This window comes from Carcharodon carcharias, chromosome 10, assembly GCF_017639515.1.
Source record: "Carcharodon carcharias isolate sCarCar2 chromosome 10, sCarCar2.pri, whole genome shotgun sequence".
Lineage (NCBI taxonomy): Eukaryota > Metazoa > Chordata > Chondrichthyes > Lamniformes > Lamnidae > Carcharodon > Carcharodon carcharias.
Window position 1 is genome coordinate 165,884,957 of NC_054476.1, and position 14,055 is coordinate 165,899,011.

Consider the following 14,055-nt stretch of genomic DNA (forward strand, 5'->3'; position numbering starts at 1 on the left):
TGGGGTTGGAGGCAGGTGGAGAGCCCCTCTATATGGCACCCTGCGCCTGATCCTGGATCCAGGCTGACAGAAAGGGGGCCTATAGGCCTGCCTGGAGCACTGGTCCCCCCCCACCCTGCTCCCGGGTGCTCACTTTCAAGCACCTAAACTGGCTCCTGCCGGTGTTGGGAACCCGGGGACTGGAAAATTCCGGTTGGCCTCCTTTGTTGACCTCAATTAGGCTCTTAGAGAGTCTGTGGGTTTGTGGTCCTGCCAGCCCCGATCCTGCCGCTACTGCAAACATGGCCCGGAGACAGAACGGAGCCAGAGAACCGACATGCCAGACGGTCAAGCTAATGTTTAGGCCCGCCTGCCTCCAATCCCAAACCCAGTTGTGGGGGGGGTGGGGTGGGGGTTGGGGGGGGGGAGAGGGGTTAAAAATCCAGTCCCTGATGGTTTAAGTCCTCACTTCAGGTCTTGAAAAATAATCTGGTCTGGCAGAAAGTGCCAGAGAAGGTCAGCAGCTCGCGCAGCATCCATGGAACTCCAAAGAAGTCACATTCGACTCGAAACGTTAACTCTGTTTCCCTCTCCATGGATGCTGCCAGACCTGCTGAGTTTTCCCAGCACTTTGTCTTTATTTCAGATTTCCAGCATTCATAGGATTTTGCTTTGCATCTAGTCTGACACTTCAGTGCAGAATCTGAGGGAGTGCTACATTGCTGTAAGTGCTGTTTTTTTTTAGCACAAGATGTTAAGCCTGTGTATGAATTGTACCACTTTAATGCCTCATCAAAATATTGTTTCAAGTCGGTGCAAAATATCCCATGACATGTTTCGAAAGCTCCCTGCAGGGACCTGAGCAAATATCAATCATACGAAACAACAGCATAGAAAAGAACGCTCTGATCATTCTTAGGACAAAAATGTGCAGGGCTATGGTGAAAGGGCAGGGGAGTGGGAAGGGGGCTGTGAACGATCAGTTGCTGATTATATTCAAGACTGAGATTAATAGCTTTTTGGACTCTAAAGGATCAGTGGACATGGTGATCAGGCAGGAAAGTGGAGTTGGGGTCAAAGATCAGCCACAATTTTTTTGAAAGGCCGGGCAGCTTCAAGGGACTGTGTATGGCCTACATCCTGCTTCTATTTCTCATGTTCTAATTGGTAAGGAAGGAAAATTGAGCTGCTGCTCCCTCCCCGGATTGCAGTCCTGTGTTGTAAACATGCACGCGATTGTTGGACAAGGTACCCCGTGTTACCCTCCACTTGTTGCCAACATTATTCATCAAGGTATGATAGAGGTGCTCTCCATCTATCACTGGCCCTCTATCCAGCTCTACCTGTCCCACCCCCCTTTAAACCAGCTTATATTTCACCTCTTTTCTATTTTTCCTTAGTTCTGATGAAGAGTCATACAGACTCGAAACGTTAACTGTGTTCCTCTCTGCAGATGCTGCCAGACCTGCTGAGTTTTTCCAGGTATTTTTGTTTTTGTTTTGGATTTCCAGCATCCGCAGTTTTTTTGCTTTTATCTTACTATTGATAATGGCTTATGCGTGAAAACTGGACACTCGAGTTGAAGCACTGAAAGGCAAGGATCGGCACCTCTGAGAGGAATGAAGAAGAAAAATAGACAATAAAACCATTTGGAAGAAACTTGAACATTTCCTTAATGTCAGGCAGCATCTGTGGAGAAAGAAACAGAGTTAACATCCCAGGATGATGACCTTCTTTCAGAATTGAGAAAACTTAGAAACGTAATAGGCTTTAAAAGTGAAACGGGTTAGGGTTGGAGAAAGAACAAAAGGGAAGGCCTGTGATAGGGTGGAAGAAGACAGGGGAGATAATAAAAGAGTTAGTGGTACAAAGCCAAAGGAGTGGTAATGGGATAAGTAAAGAAACAAAAGATGTTTCTATAAGAAGTGTGAATGTTAGAAATCAAAGAAAAACAAGACAGTAAAACCAAAAGCTTCAAAGAGAAAGGAAACAAAATGGGGATAGAGGTTACAGTCTGAAAATGTTGAACTCAATGCTGAGTCCAGAAGGCTGCAAAGTACCTAATTGAAAGATTAGATTTTGTTCCTCAAGCTTATATTGAGCTTCACTGGAACAATGCAAAAGGCCAAGGACAGAGAGGTCAGCATGGGAGCAGGGCGGAGAATTAAAATGACAGACAATCAGCAGCTCAAGGCCACAATGCAGACTGGTGGGAGATGTTCTGCAAAGCGATCGCACATACCGGGTGGTCTTGCCAATGTGCAGCAGACCACATTGGGAGCAGCAAACACAGTGTCTTATATCAAAAGAGGTATATATAAATCTGTTTCACCTGGAAGGATTGTTTGAGGCCTTGCACAGTGAGAAGGGAGGAGGTAAGAGGGCAGGTGTTGCATCTACAACACTTGCATGGAAAATGCCATGGGAAGCAGGAGGGGATATTGGGGGTGATTGAGGAGTGGACCAGGGATTGGGGAAGAGAGCAGATTTTTCAGGATGCTGAAAGGGGAGGAGAGTGTTTTATGTATTTGGTGGTGGTATCATCAGAACTTGCTGCACTCCATTCTCTTAGATCCAGGCCTAACATTGCCAGTAAACCTGCTTGCAAGGGTTGTGCTGCTGTTCTCAGCCTCCTGCAATGTTCCAATGCAGCTCAATGCAAGGTCCAGAAACAGTAACTTATCTTTTGACTGAGTTCAACAATTTCAGACCATGACCTGTGCCCCCATTTTGTTTCCTTTTTCTTTGCAAGTTTTGGTTTTACTGTCTTGTTTATCTCTTTCTTTGCTTTCAGGCAGCAGCTGTTCATCCTTCTGCCATTCCCACCTCCTCTAGATATTATGCTGTTATAATGATATAAAGGCACCAATCAGTCATAAGGGATTGGGTAAACTGTTCTGGGTTCATTTATTTAGACAAGGCACATAAGAACAGCTATACAAAGGTAGAAAGTTTGAAGACATCAGCAACAGAACTGTGTGTGTGTGTGTGTGTGTGTGCTCAAAAGCAAAAGTGAAACTAAAACTGGGTTGCATGACACATTTCCTTTCTAGCGATGTCATGCTGCTATCCCTTAAAGGCATTTTACAACACTAGATACTTCAGTATTGCCGCAAAAAAACAGTTGAGGCTTTTTGTCCTGCACTTATCGGTACAACCTCAAGAATACCAATGTTAAGGGAAGCAACAACTTTATACTGTAGGAGGAGAGTGTTGATTGGTTGGCAAGTAGAATCTGCTAGCCTATTCACTAATATTCCACTTAAGGAAGCCATAGAAATTTGTGCTGCAGCACTGTATCATGCTAATCTAGACCCGCCACCATTGCGTGAATCAGTATTCATTGAGATTATGAATTTGGAAAATCGTGCAGTTGAATTCAGTTTTAATGACATCATGTATGCCTAATTAGATTGTATTGCCATGAAATCCCCTCTGGACCCAGCTCTCACAAAGATCTTTGTTGGGTTTCATGAGAAATGTGTCTTCGATGTAATGACACCTAATTTCCCACCATTTGCATATTTTCGATATGTGGATGAGACATTTGCAATATTTATATCAGTAGCAGCATGTAATAGTTTCCTTGCATGTCTTAATGGTGGGCTCCATCCTGCACTCAAATTCACCTTTGAAATGGAGCAGTCAAATGAACTTCCCTTCCTTGATGTACTAGTTGAAAAATCTGCCGGGGGTTCTCTACCACAGTCTACTTACTGCAAGCCTACCTTCACCAGTCAATACATGTGTTGGGATTCTTACAGTTGCACTCGCTATAAGATTGGCCTTACTGGCAACCTTGTAAATAGGGCCTAAGCCATTTGCTGACCATGCTGACCTATTTAATACTGAAATACGGCGCAACAAAGGCATCCTGCGGGATAATGACTACCCTGATCAGATCATTTCGTGCTGTATATCGCGCAAGCTCATGAACGGGCCTAAGGCCCCTTCATCACTTGCGACCCTGAAAAGTGCACAATCTACCTCAAGGTTACCCTGGAAGGGAAAGGTATCTCAAAAATTTGAGCAACAGGTGAAGCTAGCTGTTTCATGCTGCTATACAGCAGCAACATGAGTGATATTCGCCACTAACACAATGCTGCCATCAAGTCAAAAATACGTTCTGTCTATCACACAAATGAGTAATGTGATATATGAATTTCAGTGCCAGTGTGATGCTGGGTATGTAGGCTGTACATTCCAGAGACTGGCGGATCGTATCAAGCAGCATGTTACTGTTTACAATGGGCAAGGTACAGTCCGTACCCAATCAGCCCATGCTTACAAAACTCAAAACTCAAAATTCCTCGATTGCACAACGTTTGCTAAATGATCCTCTGTGCTAAAAATTATGCCGACAATCAATTTAAGATTGTCAGTTGGGCTCGCAGTGTGGCACATTTGAGCATACTTGAATCCTGTTCTTTGCAGACAGAAAGAACATGTACACACATTTCACCTGTTTCTGCTAAACAAAATAAGTGACAGCCATTTGCTGGTTCATTCCTCAAGGCAATGCCTTGACCAATCAGAGTCAAGCTGCCTGGTTTAAAATTTCAAACAATGCTCGGCAGTTAACTGTCAGTCACCATTAACTGGTGCATTCTTCATGGCAACACTTCTACCAGAGTCCACTTGCCAACCAATCAGCACTCTCCTCTCATACAGTATAAAGTTATTGCTTCCCCTAACATTGGTATTCTTGTGATTGTCCTGAGGAGTGCGAGACGAAAAGCTTCAAATGTCTTTTTTCAGTAATACTCAAGTTCCGTACTACCAGACGACTACTAGATATTTCCTTTGTTTCTTTAGTTGTCCCGCTACCACACCCTTTGGCCCTGCACCACCAACCCTTTCGTCATTTAATCTTTCCTGTCCTCTGCCCTATCACAGTGTTATGTTTAGTTTCCTCTAGCCACTCCCTTTCACTTGCTTAAAACCCTATTACATTTCTAACTTTTTCCAGTTCTGGTGAAAGGTTATCGATCATGATACATTAACTCTGATGCCCCCCCTCCAGTTGCAGCCTGATCTGCTGTGCATTTCCTGTTTTTATTTCAGATTTTCACCACCTGCAGTATTTTTTTTAGAACATATCTTTATTGTCCTGCAGCTATTGCTTGCAATTTAGTAAACTAGCCAATCAATGACTATAACATTAAAAATAATAATGTAAGACCTAATTAGGATATATGAAGAGGTTCCAGATGTCCTGTTTCCAGGACAATAAATAATCATAATTCTAGCCAGCCTTTAAAGTAGAATACACGACATGTAAAGACCTTTCCAGAATGTGACACTTGAAGATATTTAACAATCCTTTGTACCAAAAGGACCATCATTGATTGAAATAAATTAATTATAGATTTGCATTCACCTGCTAAAAGCAGACTGAAAATGGGAACTGTCAGTGTATTCAGTCGGCACAATGATAACACAGCTTGTGTTCATTGGATAATCAATCTATTGATCTACCATTGTTTTTGTTTTTATGAAAGTTTAGTTATATGGGACTCCACAGAGCAATGAAAACCACAAATTCAGAAACTGCTTGTATATAGACACCAATCACTAGGGTCCCATAGGCTACGATAAGTTAGTAGTTATGGGCTAACAATTCAAAGGTCGTGAGCTGACAACCCATTAATGGTAAATTGCGAAACAGAATTCAATAAATCTGGTAATTTATGGGTTGGTACTAGACAAATGTCCATTGTCATAAAAAAAACTGGCTCACTACTGTCCTTTAGTACAGTGTCCTGGCATCACTACCTAGACTGGCATGCACATGACTGAAAGCCTTTAGGGCAACTAAGGATGGGCAAAAAAAGTTTGTTGGCAGTGTCACCCACATCCCAATAATGAGTTTCAATAAAACTTCAGGAAGTAGGTACAATTTCATTTCTGTGCGGTCCAAAACGTGACCTATGTTTGACAGAAGAAAGAGGTTGGTAGTGTTTGGCAGACATCAATGGGGAAACTTACATGATGATGCACCGGAAATCTGGCTTATATGGTTAGCAAAGCTAGCCAACTTACCAAGCTAAAATATCACTGCTTCCATCTTACTTCATCCTTGCAAAGTGAGCAGACTCTTTACCAGGCACTAAGACAAAACTGGTAACAAAAATCAGCCCTTGTTGCTTTACAGGCATGACAATCACATTAATGAGCACTATCTGGAAGAGTAAACATTGTAACCAACAATTTTTAAACTGCCAGAATCCGTCCTTCACTGCTCAGTTGCAACTAAATTTAATATCAGCCTCAGCCAATCTCATCTTTATTACTGAATTACCATAGACATCAAGCACATCCACATAAAAAGCATTTGACAAAAAACATTCACTTAGTAGCCTTTTATGCTGAGATTCTTTTTTAAATTCTTTTTTTATCTCCTCTGTTTATGTGAATTGTTGCACCTTTACCACTACCCTGTTTGAGATCAGCTTAGCCGAGCGTACATCTTGAGAACCTGGGACTCAGCTACCCTGAGTAAATTACTGAGTGAATGTAAAAGACAGGAATTCTGTGTGAAGCACACTTGTATTCCAGCTTCTATCAAATATCTTCTAGCTCTAACGGAGAATGGCACTGAGACAATGGGCTGAATGACCTCCTGTGCTGTAACCGTAATATGATTTAATGAATCTATGAACTGTCTCAAGCTTTGAAACCTAAGTTACCATATAGGTTGAGTTCTGGGCGATTGCTCTCATTCTGGCTTGAGTTTTAGGCTTGGTCATACAATTTTCCTTTTAATTAATAGGCACCATTTCAGAAATGTTATCTTCTATTAAAGGAATTAACAAGTTGGCAATTTCTTGATAGCCTAGTGGGTAAAGGTACAGTCCAACACATTACAATCCAGGCTCAATTTCTATTCTGAGCTGTTGTAGTTAATCTCAAGCAGCTCAGCTCTTGCAAAGGCAAAAGAGTCAGTCGGATTTCCTGGTGCCAATTGGTGCCCAGCACTAGATCATAATCAGGAGACAGAATCACAGTTCATTTTTCTTTCCCCTACCAATTAGAATAGAAAGACATAAGAAATAAGAACCAAAGTAGGCCATTTGCTCTCTTAAACCTGCTTTTCCTTGGCCTCAACTTTACATTCCTACCTAATCCCCATATCCCTTGATTTCCTTAGAGCTCAAAAACTTACATACTCAATGACTGAGCACCCATAGCCCTCTGGGGTAGAGAATTTGAAAGATTCACAATCCTGAGCGAAGAAATTTCTCCTCAACTCAGGCCTAAACGGTTGACCCCTTATCCTGGGACGATGTTTTTAAGTTGTAGACTCTCTGGCCAGGAAAAACTACCCTCTCAGAATCTTATATTCCATATATCTGAATTTTGGTGAGGACAGAAACAATTTTGGCTCTGACCCCACTGCCCCTAATGGCCTAATAACTCACTAGCACTCATTGTCTCAGCTCACATAAGAAATGAGCAAGGAACTCGAGGGTGATTAATACAAATAGAACATACTCACCAGAAGTCAATAGTTTTAGGAAGACATGAGACAAGAGGGGCAACATAATTCTTTTAATGCTAATTTACAATGGATATGAAGAATTTCAAACCTCTAAGGCTGCACCAAGTGAGGTGACATCTCATGAAGATTTGCTAATATGGTTGAATTCTTCAAAGGTGTTACCAGGTGAATGGATAAAGGATAGACATTGTACGTTTATACTTCCAAAAAGCTTACAGTGCTTCATAATAGGTTACAATACAGATTCCTACAGGATTGAAAATCAGATTCGGCATTTGACAAGAAATTGGTTATATTCTCATAGACAGAGCTTTCATTAATGGCAGAGGCTTTGTATGAAGACCGGTTATTAGTGAAGCCCTGCAGGGATCAGTGTAGGGATGTTACTCTTACATAATGCATCAGTGATCTGGGTGGACATAAGAACTAGGAGTAGGAGTATGCAATTCAGCACCTCGAGCCTGCCCCACCATTCATTACAATCGTGGCTGATCTCATTTCGGCCTCAACTCCAATTTCCCGCCCTCTCCACATAACCTTTCAATCCATTACTAATTAAAAATCTGTCTATCTCCTCCTTAAACTTATTCAGCGTCCCTGCATCCACTGCACTCTGAGGTAGTGAATTCCAGATTTATGACCCTTTGAGAAAAGTAATTCCCCCTAAACTCTGATTTAAATCTACCAGCCCTTAACCTAAAACTATGGCCTCTCGTTCTAGAATGCCCCAGAAGGGGAAACATCCACTCCACGTCTACTTTGTCTATCCCCTTTAGCATCTTACATACCTCAATTAGATCTCCTCTCATCCTTCTAAACTCTAGTGAGTATAGGCCTAAACTGCTCAATCTCTCCTCATAAGACAAGCCCCGCATCTCTGGAATCAATCTAGTGAACCTCCTCTGAACTGCCTCCAATGCAACTACATCCTTCCTCAAGGGGACCAAAACTGTGCCCAGTACTCCAGGTGCAGTCTCACCAATGCCTTGTACAGTTGCAACAACACTTCCCTATTCTTATACTCTATTCCTTTAGCAATAAATGCCAAAATTCCATTTGCCTTCCTTATTACCTGCTGCACCTGCATACTAGCTTTCAGGTGAAGGTGGCAGGGTCCCTTTGCAAGTTTGCAGGTGACACAAAGATCTGTGCTGATGTCAGAATTCTTAAGATGAACAAACGTAAAATCTGGAAGCAATGGGGGAAATCTGTGCAGCAACAATGTTTGTCGCTGATAAATGTAGTGTGGTGGGTAGGGAAAGCTGGATGTTGCAGCGAGAGTGTCTAAAGGCCCATGAGCAGTAGCGAGAGGATATGGCAAAAGGAAAGAGGGTGTTAGAAAGTATAGTAAGAGGATACGATACAAAACAAAGAGCAGTATAGTGTCCTTGTATAAGACCTTAGTCAAGCCTCATCCAGGATACCATGGGCCACTCACATGATGGGCAATACAGAGGCCCTAGAGAAGGCTTAGGGTAGGAACTATATTCCTACAACTATCACAATAGGCTCAGGGAGCTGGACCTCTTTAGAAAAGTGCAAGTGGACTTCAGGGTGACAACATAAATATTTAAAACAATAAAGAAATTAGACTGTGCACACATTAAAAGATTATTTGAAAAATGTAAGTTAGGGAGAATGAGAAGATATGGATACAAGCTATGTAAGCATAGAATTAGTTTAGATGTCAGAGGATCATTGGCTTTTTGAAAAGTCTTGTGCAGTAGATGCAGATTTGCTGGGCAGGACCCTGCAGGTTGTTAGTGCTGCATACAAATGGTAGGTGGGATGTTGGGTAATGTACTTTGTGGTCATTATTACCTCCTAGGACTTGTTCTTGATCACCTTCAAGGAGCTGAGAATTTCCCAGCGTTCTTTCTGTCCCTGAATAGGCCGAGGGCTTCTTTTTAATCTGCCCCCACCCCGCCCAGTTCCTGCACATAACCTGCTGGAGGGTGGGAGTGCTATAAGCCATGTCAATTAATTGCAACACGGCTGAATGAGACAGAGCTCATGAAGCAACTGGTCTTTTTCTGTCTGTCACTTTGTACACTTGCACTTGTGCCCTTGGAACCAAACCCAGGCAAAAAAGTAACATCTGAAGAAGTGGACAGGCAAAAAAAGCAGCAAGGGAGGGAGTAAACATTATATATATCTAATCTGCCACAAAAATATCCACTTTTCTTAAACTATTTTATGATTTGTATAATTGTAGAAAATATGTTTTATCTGTCGACAACAAGGAGAATAATCATTGGTCCAGACAGGCTCCCTGCAGTGACACCCAGCCCCACCTCAAGTTAAACACAGCAACAAGTTTCCAGCAAAAAGACTACCCAGACTACAGCTGGCATGACCTTGCAGTAAACCAGGCTTATTTTAAATGTATCTTAAAGAATGGATTTTGAAGTTATAAAATATTAAATACAAGTATTCTATTGACAGCTATGTCACACCTTAAGGGAAGCCAGATAAACAGGAGGAATAGAAGGATACGCTGATATGGTTAGATGAAGGAGGGTGGGAAGAGGCTCCCGTAAAGCACAAACCCGTTGGGCTGAATGGCTGTTTTTGTGCTGCAAATTTTGTAATTATAATGTACACTCCTTTAAGAATAATGTTATATTTTCATTGTAATTTTTACAAGTTCAAAATTATTCCACAGTAAATATTTTCACTCAACTTCCCAGCTGACTACAATATACCAGACCACATGAAAAGGAATTTCAAAGTAAAATACTTTCTTACCCCAAAGTAGGGGGAAGACGGAGGTCAAATTTTAAACTGTGCCGATGATCACACTTAACAATGAAACATTTACATTCCACAATGTTTGTACAAAAGTCAGTATATAAAACAGCGTCATATTGATTATCAATAATGAACGGTATTGGGTTTGATTACTGATACTGAACAGTGTGAGCTTTGATTATCGATACTGAACGGTGTTGGGTTTGATTATTAATTATCCGTGTCTATTAGGTTTAAAATGAATGACAAACTGGTACAGGACAGAAGTACACAGCACTCTAGCTGGTCCAGCCAGGAAGCATTATTACAGACAGCTACTGTAAAATATTTCCAGATCCAAAGTAAATCACTTCAGCCTCAAAATGGTGTGGGGAGACCAGCATGGGGAGAGAAGCCTTTGTCACGCTTTCATTCGCTTGCTGGCTATACAATGTAAGAGAATCCCTGAAGGGAGAAAATAAAAAGAATCAAGTCACAACAACAGAACAAAACTGGGTACAGAAGAGCTTCGTCATTTTCACTGTTAAAAGTATTGAGCTTCAAAGTGGTGTCATCTTGCATCGGATCATGAGTGAAGTTGAGTTCTGTTTGACAGAAAAATTGCCCCATTTCTCCTATTATTGAGACAACTACCAGCGCATGAAGAACTAAACCAGATCCCAATCAACCTACACGTTACACTAACCTGCTCCATATTTTTCATAAATACAAACTCTGTTGTAGTTTTTGTTAATAGAGGTTGTCAACTCATTTCCATTACTCACAAACTACAAAATTACATATATAAAATATTTAATTCCAGAAATTGCAATGCCTAAAATAGCATAAGACATAAGCTACTTGGCAAACATTCATGTTAGTCAAATGATTAGAGAAGTTAATGTGGTGCCTCTGATATAAAGTGCACGTCAGCAAAGAACAGTTCATATATTAATTCTGAATTAAAGTGCAACTTACACCTTTCACAATGTACATTCGGCAATGCTCAGAATTCTTCTGAAAATTATTCAACATGAAGTATATGCCCAAAGGCTGACCATTAATTCTTTATAGTGTTTAGTCTTCAATGTGCACAATTGTTGTTTTTGACTAGGGAGAAAAAAAATTACACTGAATACAACAGCCTAAATTGGTGTGGACTTATTTCATGAACAATTACCTGCAGCAACAGACACATTTAAGGATTCAATCCCAGGTTGCAAGCTTCTACCTGCTGGTATTGTCAGCATTGCGTTACAAAGGCTTTCGATTTCATCGGAAAGGCCAAAACCTTCATTTCCTGGGGAGCGGGAAAACAGAAGTTTGCATGTGTTAAGGTGAGCTGCTGTAAACTCAATGTTTAATGCAAAGCAAAGGCTCGTGATTTGGTGATGTAAAAACAGCTATGACCTAGTGGTTTCTTGGTGACTACAGTAATACTGCACCTGCCAATCAGAAACCATTGTCTGCAGATTGCAAAGCAGTTGGCAAATCCCTGTCATGCTGCAGATCAGACTTAAACTGGCCAACACTGAATTCCAGTGACAAAGGCATCCTGTGCTTTGATACATGCTCTGCTCTCTCAGAGTGAGTGTAGGCAAGAATGTTTATACAACAGTAAAGGTTCTGAGAAGAGCCAGTGAACTGCTCTGCCACCTTGACTAGAGTTACACTGCAGCGGGTGTGACATCCAAGCATTTGGACATCAAAATTGGAACCAAGTTAAAATGCCACTTTTTGGTAGATGTGCAATTATAATTGCTTTATGCTTACACAAAAATTCTGGAGGAAGCGTTGTACCCATAGAGACAAGGAGCAGATTAAGCACCACAGGTCAGGAGTACCACAGCCAGCTGCAGAATAAAGCTACCTTTATTCTTCTCCAAGTGCTTATACATTAGAAGAACATGGCTGTGGTCAGTCCCTCTCCTTTTCCTGTATTATTTTATTTCAGTGCAAGGCATAGACGCAAGGAAATTTTAAAATATTTACATCTATATGTTGCCTCTCACATCCTCAGGGCATTTCAAAAGCGTATAACAATCATTGCTATACTATAGACAAGGACAGCAGCCACAATGCACACAGTAAGGTCCCAGAAACAGTAACAAGATAAGTGGCCAGATAATCTTTTCTGGTGGTGTTGGTTGAGGGATAAATGTTGGCTAAGACGTTCGGAGAACTCCCCTGCTCTTTCCTGAATAGTACCGTGGGATCTTTTAAATCTACCTGAGCAAATAGATGATTTCTCAGTTTAGTATCTAATCAAAATACAGCAGCTTTAACCATGTAGCACTTCCTCAGTACTGCACTGAAGTGTCAGCCTTGATTTTGTGCTCAAGTCATTTGAGTTGGGAATAATAGTTATTTGAAAAGCATATACAACTGCGACAAACCAGTTTTATAAAACTATACAACTACAGAATTGGTGTAATCAGTGAGCAATTAAGACAATAAGAAATAGGAGTAGGCCATTCGGCCCCTTGAGCCTGCTCCACTATTCATGGCTGATCTAACTGTTGCCCTAACTCTACTTTCCTGCCCCACTCCCCCCATAACCATTGACTCCCTTGTCGATCAACATTTTTGTAGCAGAATCACTGCTGACAAGGCATAAATTATTCATTATAACATAAACAAAGGAGCCATTTTACAATAATTTTTCTTTTAAATGAAACCTCTCACCGAGTACCCTGTGTAAAAGGGCATTGTTGTATCAGGTTTAAATGGAGATTCTAACATCCAATTTATTAGCAACGGAATCTTTTTCTTAAATAAATACTCTCGTCCAACACTTGCAAACTAAGTAGTCATTTTACACTACCTAAAACCAGGATGGTCTGTTTATTCCACTGGAACTGTGCACAAGGGATGATTGGTGCACTGGCATCCTTTGTAGACTTTCCAACTGTTCCTACTATTTGCCAGCCTTGGGCTGCTTTTGCCTGTATTGGAGTTAAAAAAGACATCAGTTAAGAAACATTACAAAGTTATTAGAAACACTGCCAAAGTACCGTCATATTCTTCAACTTGTACATCTAAATTTTTGTTACCTTTAGCACTTGTGGCAAACTAGGCGTGCAATATACAGTCATAACTTCTACAACTCCAGCACTAGCTTTGCTCACAGTCGGTGTTAGAGAACAACTGGAAGACAATACAATGTGAACATTAATAAACAAAAATATTCAATGTTTCTCTGAGCACTGAATCTCCATAAAGTACATTTCTAAATTTACTAGATATTCTGTTATATATAATTCATAGTGAAATATTTAATGTATATTGCTACCGTCAGCTGTGACTCTGTCGGTAGCACTCTAATCACTGAATCAGAAGATTGTGCATCCAAGTTTTACTCCAGGACTTGAGCACAAAAACCAAAGCTGACACATCAGCGTGGTGCTGAGGGAGTGCTGCACTGTTGGAAGTGCTGGCTTTTATGGTAAACTAAGTATGGTTCCTCAGATAAAAGCAAAATACTGCAGATTCAGGAAATCTAAAACAAAAACAGAAAATGCTAGAAAAACTCAGCAGGTCTAGCAGCATCTGTGCAGAGAGAAACAGAGCAAATGTTTTGAGTCCGTATGACACTTCTTCAGATCTGCAACCTCAGGATGTCCAAAAGTGCTTCAGAGCCAATGATTTACTTTTTGAAGTTGGTATTTGCACACAGCAAAGTCCCACAAGCAATACTGAGATGAATGAATGACCAGTTGATCTAGATTGATGCACTGATTGTGGGATATATTATTCAGAGATCTCTGAAAAAGCTGCATTGAATTTTTCATGTCCGCCTGGCCTCAGTTTAACATCTCATCTAAGATATAACACTTCTGATACTG

General features: G+C 41.0%; 1 protein-coding gene across 6 annotated transcripts in view; it reads right to left on the reverse strand.

Annotated features, from left to right (window-relative positions):
* Window positions 1-14,055, reverse strand: part of mrm1 (mitochondrial rRNA methyltransferase 1 homolog (S. cerevisiae)) — a 96,712-nt gene that overhangs the window by 70,569 nt on the left and 12,088 nt on the right. For all 6 annotated transcript variants that reach the window (XM_041197369.1, XM_041197367.1, XM_041197368.1 and 3 more), the window contains 3 exons: window positions 13,264-13,357; window positions 13,035-13,155; window positions 11,391-11,510 (listed from right to left, as the gene is read on the reverse strand). In XM_041197369.1, the coding sequence (XP_041053303.1) occupies window positions 11,391-11,510; window positions 13,035-13,155; window positions 13,264-13,357 (335 nt within the window). The remainder of the gene's footprint in view (window positions 1-11,390; window positions 11,511-13,034; window positions 13,156-13,263; window positions 13,358-14,055) is intronic.